The sequence below is a fragment of the Salvia miltiorrhiza genome, chromosome 7, assembly GCF_028751815.1.
Source record: "Salvia miltiorrhiza cultivar Shanhuang (shh) chromosome 7, IMPLAD_Smil_shh, whole genome shotgun sequence".
In the NCBI taxonomy this organism is placed as follows: domain Eukaryota; kingdom Viridiplantae; phylum Streptophyta; class Magnoliopsida; order Lamiales; family Lamiaceae; genus Salvia; species Salvia miltiorrhiza.
This window is the reverse complement of record NC_080393.1, coordinates 24238070-24244069: the sequence shown is the minus strand read 5'-3', so window position 1 is coordinate 24244069 and position 6000 is coordinate 24238070. Positions and strand designations below refer to the sequence as shown.

The window sequence follows — 6000 nt, the reverse complement described above, 5'->3', positions numbered from 1 at the left end:
GGAGTCATCCTCGTCAGAGAAGTCACCTTCACCAGAGAAAAGCTAGAAGGCGCGGGAAGATCTCCCGCGTAAAGGCGAAGTTACTGTTCTACCCTCCGACCACGCAAGGAGCATGCATGAATAATGATTTTACCTTTCTACCATCAGTTGTAATCTATAAATAGACCTCAGCTCATGTATTACAATCACGCTATCATATACTTTTAAATACAACAGCTAATTTCCCTTTGAGCTCCTGTTTTCCGATCGCTTCATTTCACTCTTTCCGATCAACTTTACTAGGTATAGTCCACGCTTTACATCTTATAGTTTAGGTGTTGGTTATTAATTCACCATGTCTGATAAGTAAATACATATATATATATATATATATATATATATATATATATATATGAATACATATATGTAGACCATAAATGTATGTTTCATATAAGTATATTATTTACTTATCAACATAATTCCTAGTACAAAATATATGTACTTTGTTTACTTTGAATTTCATAGTTAATTAAGTGGCAATGTTTATTAGGTTTTTCATATAAATAATTTAATATTTAATATTCAAATAGTAGAATATAGCAACTACCAATTGTTGACGATAATTTATAGTAATTAATTTTGATTTTTGTACTATCTGTTGGATAAGGATAGTTTAATAAACTTCAAATTTTGTAGCTATAAAATGGCAATGTTTGGTAGTAAGTTCATATATGATCATATTTAATATTCAATTAACTAAATAAAAATATTATTTAATATTGAATTAGTTTAATTTTCTCAGAGAGAACAAATTCAATGCAATAAAAATTCAATTATTTAATATTTATATTTATTTAGTTATTTATTAGGCAATCATTTAATAGTGTTATTTAGTTCATTTTGTTTAGAGATGGATAGCAATTCTTGGTAGTTTATTAGTCTATGAGGCAATCATTGGATATTGTTAATTAGTTCATTTTGTTTAGAGAGGAGAACAATTATTGGTGGTTTTATAGCAGACTAATTCTCGGTAGATTTATAGGACATTGTAATTATAAATTTTTACTTAATTTCTAATTATACCTTTTAAATTGAATTTATTTACACACTTTTTTTTGGGGTGTCACCATTTTGCTCAATAAATTAAATAGTGTCACTGTTGTCATATGTGTCCATTCGCAGGGTGACGGAATTCTCTTGTCCAACGTCTCCCATGACCCATCAACTAAAAATTTCAAAAATAATATTCCGTGGATAACTAAATCACTGACTAAATTGATGCAAAAATTTCACTTGGTTTGGTAGAAAAATCAAACTACAACTCACATTTATAGTGCAAGACTCATTATTTAAAAAAAAAAAAAGGCCCATTGTATATGAATAGTATAATTGGGTTAATTAGCCTAATTCTTGAGGCGGTGAACTCTACTCAAAGTCGCATCTCAGGTTCCCCGCCCTCATAGCTCTCTGCAACTCATCAATCCCCACCACGGCGCACGTATAGACCAACCTCTCCGCCGTTTTTTCACGCGCCACCGCGTTCGTCACGCTCCACCATCTACACCCGCCGCCGGCCACCAGCTCGCACGCCACCACCTCCTCTCCGTCCCACGTATCATTGTACACGTACATAATACTCCCACCCACCCGAACATTTATCGAACACTCTCCTGAACTCTCACTCCTCAATCTCTCCACGTACTCCAACGGCATTTCTCCGATCTCTTCACACTCAAAATCGTCTCCGGTCACTCTCCAAATTTTCACTCTCTCCACATCTTTGATCCGGCAAAGCGCGATCAGAACCAGGCTGTTATTGGCGCATCCGATGTTATAACTGCTAATAGATCCAGATTCACCTATAAGTAAATCAAAAGGTCCGGACCACGAGTTGGTTTCCGGATCGAAGCAGTGTGTTTGGCCGGAAACTTTATCGGCGACGATGAGCTTCTCCGCTGCCACGGCGATTGAAAGCCAGGACGAAGCCGCCGAGTCTCTTATATTTCCTGGCATCGAGTCGCAAATGCGCCAGGAGCGCGTATTGAGATCGTAGATCTCGACGGCCAAGGGCTCGTCTTCGAAATCACATCCGCCGCCGGCGACTACGACGGAGTCCCCCACCCGCGCGACGATCGGATCCTGCCGCCACACAAGCGGTGGCTCGACGTGGTGCCACTCGAGATTGAGAGGATCGGAGGAGAAAGAGAAACGCGATGGCGAGAACATGTATACAAAACTGGAGTGCGACGATTTGAGGCCGGCAATGTAGTCCATCGGTGGCTGAGGTATTTTGATCCAGATGCCGGAGCGTGGATCGTACGCGTGCACCGCGGTGGCGTACGGAGGGTGCCGCGCCTGCGCGTGGAGAACCAGCCACGGCCGCGGCGTGTTGTGGTGGCGGAGGGAGGAGGATACGGCGTCACTCCATGATTTCGACACGAGCGAGGCGGAGACCAGGTCGACGAGCGGCACGTGCGAGAGGATGCTCTCCAATACGTCGGCATGAAATCTGAAATCTTCATCTTCTACCGCCGTTTGTTGATCTGTGTTTGCTGCCATTTCTGAGATTGGTAATTGGGATATTTCTGGTCAAATATATCTGTCTGCTTAGGTGTGTTTAAATTTTTATAGTTGTGAAAATGTCTGGCTTGTGGTTGGCGGGCTAATTTATAATGTAGTAAAACGTTTACTTGTTTTGGGTTGATTTTTCAAAAGGTTATCAAAATGTCTTATATAAACAAAATACTACTCCATGTTACAAGAGTGAATACTTCAAAAAAGACAAAATTATGGTAATAATATTTATATTTATTTAGTTAATACTTCAAAAAAAAAAATGTTGGAAGAGTGAATCACTGAATTTTTTATGTATTACAGAAAGACAAAATTATGGTAATTTTATCTATTACTCCCTCCGTCTCGCCGAGCTTGAGGCGTTTCTTTTGGGCAGAAAATTAAGAAATTGTAGATTAGTATTTTAAGTGTATAGGATAAACGTGATAAAGTAGGAAGGAGAATGTAATAAAGTAATAAAATAGTGATAAAGTAGGAGAGAGAATGTAATAAAGTGACAAAGTAGAAGAGAGAAAGTAATAAGGGGTGCAATTAGTTTTGTAAATTAATGCTTTAAATTGCCTAATTTTTGCCAAAAAATGAAATGACTCAAGCAAAGTGGGATAGCCCGAAAAGGAATACGACTCAAGCTCGGTGGGACGGAGGGAGTACTAGTTTTGTGCCCATATATACAAAAGACATTATTTTTTTAAAAAATATTAAAATAATTTTATATTTAAAATTTAATTATTTAATAATAATATATGAGTATAAAAAATTTAGGTTGTTCAATATATGGATTGGAACAACTATTGTTCGTCCTTTCAAATGAGTAGGAATTATCATGGATGTTCTTGGAGTAGGATGTGTAACAATGTAAGTAACAATTTTTCTTATTTGATCTTCAAATAATTTAAGTAATGCACTTCTCGAAGAGATCGATATTTGCATAGTCATTATTATCTCACAATCCAGAATGAAAATTCCTTCAATTTATCGAACTCGTATTTTAAAGTCTCATGTTCTTAGTCAACTATAGTAGCACCATGCAATTGAACCATAAATATGCTCACTAAATATTCAGAAAGAATAAATAAATAAATATTTAAAAGTCTCATGTTATAAGTCTATATATAATCATAAATTTTATCAATATTTTAGTAATTTTATTTATATTACTAAACATGTGTGATTATTTTAGACAAAAATATTTTATTACATATTTAATTAAAAAAAAAGTATGTAATGTGGTAATTATATGTATATTTTATATAATTATCTTTTCGTGAGAACGAAAAATCATGAACAAATACATAAAATACATGAGCAAAAAACACATGAACAACGATGTTTATGACGAACCATGCATATAAAATACTTGAACAAAAGCACATGAACAGCGATGTTCATGTCTTACTGTTGAACAAACCGTTGGATCTGTCAATCGGACCAGCCCACTCGGTTTCGGGCCAGCCCATTCGGTTTCGGGTTATTTTCGGTTCGGGCTAGTCGGTTTTTTTATTTTTCGGGCTAAAATTTTTCGACCCTAACCCTAACCCACTCGATTTCGGGCTAGCCCGTTCGGGCCCACAAGTTTTACGATTTTTTTATATGTTTATTTTTTTTATAGATAATCATATACTTGTAATAAAAATATGTCGTATTTTTTAAATCAAGACATTTCGCTTTATTTTAGATAAAAAAATTAGTGTTTTTTTAATATAAGTTTACATAATATCTAACTTTAATTTCGTTTCAGATAAAAATTGTATATAGATTTAACATAAATCACAATCTTTCTATGACTTTTATATCATAGATTTTTGTTATTAACCTTTGGAAAAAATCAAAACATATTCTACAAGCATCAAAATGTTATTATCGAATTAAAAAGTAAAGTATTAAAGTTTAAAAATCAATTATTAAGAATGTGTTCGGTTAATCGGGCCAACCCACTCGGTTTTCGGGCCAACCCTATCGGGCTCGGGCTATTTTCGATTCGGGCCATTCGAGCTAAATTTTTTTCGGGCTAAAAATTTTCAGCCTTAACCCACCTTTTTTATCGGTCTATTCGGGTCGACCCGTCGGTTTCGGGCTTTTTTGACATCCCTAGGTGTAGGGATGGCAATGGATCCGAGATCCGGTCCAGATCCGCGGATCCAGACCCTTTTTTCCGTATTTGGACCTTGCAAAATTTGGACCCGACGGATCTGGACCGGATCTGGACCACTCTCTAAAAAATCGGATCCGGATCTGGAGTAGTTGATATAAAACCCAGATCCGGTCCAGATCCGGTCCATGGACCCGGTTATATTTAAATATATAATATTTTTATTTTTAATAATATGTAATATTTTTAATTCTCCAACCCTAAGCTCATTTTTATATTTTTTTCTTTTCTTGTTTATGTTTTTGATAAGTAAAATGTATTTATTTCATGAAAACACAATATATATATACAAATAAATTGATAGTTCTAATTGCAAGTGAAACTAGGCACGAAACATGTTTATGCAATTTAGCACCTGTGGCTGGAGTAAACCTATCCTGGCATGGGAGGAAAGAGTAGTAAACTAGTAATCATGGAAGTAAACAAGCTGATCTTACAATTGACAATTAGAAGATAGTTAAATGTAATTTGATGTAGGAAATATATTTAAGTATTGCTTATTCGAAATGTTAATTTTAGTCACAATTATTTTAGAAAAGAAAATAATATGGATCTGGGTCTGGACCCGAGACCCTGTGGATCTAATGGATCTGGGTCTGGATCCCATTTTTTGGATCCAATGGATCTGGACCGGATCTGGATCTAAGTTAAAAAACATGGATCTGGATCTGGACCAAACAGGATCCGGTCCAGATCCGGCCCATTGCCATCCCTACCTAGGTGTCACAAAAATATGACATTCTCACAGGATCCTCTCCCTTTATTAGGGGTGGAAAATCGGATTGCGGGTATCGGGTATACCCTCACCCGTCCCGATACCCGCGCGGGTATCGGGTACCCGATACCCGCAAAATTCGGATGGAGGGTCGGGTGCGGGTATCGCATCCTCAAAAATTGCGGGTAGAGGGTACCCTCGGGTATACCCGCGGATACCCGCATTACCCGCAAATAACATTATAAAATTAAAATTAAATAATTTTATTAGATTTTACTTTTAGGAATTAACCCCCAAATCCCCAAAACTCCTCCTAGCCCTAATTTTTATGGATAATCGATGAAATAGAAAGGATATTTTCAATTTTTTTTGTGAAATGCGGGACAAAATACCCTCTCGCGGGACAAAATACCCTCTCGCGGGACGAAATACCCTCTCGCGGGACGAAATACCCTCCAGCAGGATCAAAAACCCGCAAAATTACAATTAAAAAAAAATCGCGGGACTGTGAGGGTACCCTCATACCCGCAGCGGGTATCCGCTGCGGGTATTCGGGTATCCGCTGCGGGTATTCGGGTACCCG

At 37.0% G+C, this 6000-nt stretch overlaps 1 protein-coding gene across 1 annotated transcript; it reads right to left on the bottom strand.

Annotated features, from left to right (window-relative positions):
* Positions 1 to 1246: 1246 nt before the first annotated feature.
* On the bottom strand, positions 1247 to 2882 carry LOC130993626 (F-box/kelch-repeat protein At1g23390-like). The gene has a single exon (XM_057918584.1). The coding sequence runs from the start codon at positions 2536 to 2538 to the stop codon at positions 1405 to 1407; it is 1134 nt and encodes a 377-aa protein (XP_057774567.1). The 5' UTR covers positions 2539 to 2882; the 3' UTR covers positions 1247 to 1404.
* Positions 2883 to 6000: the final 3118 nt, after the last annotated feature.

What these genes read in the sequence shown, in the direction of transcription:
- LOC130993626 (XM_057918584.1), bottom strand. Translation starts at nt 2,538, where the DNA reads ATGGCAGCAAACACAGATCAACAAACGGCGGTAGAAGATGAAGATTTC.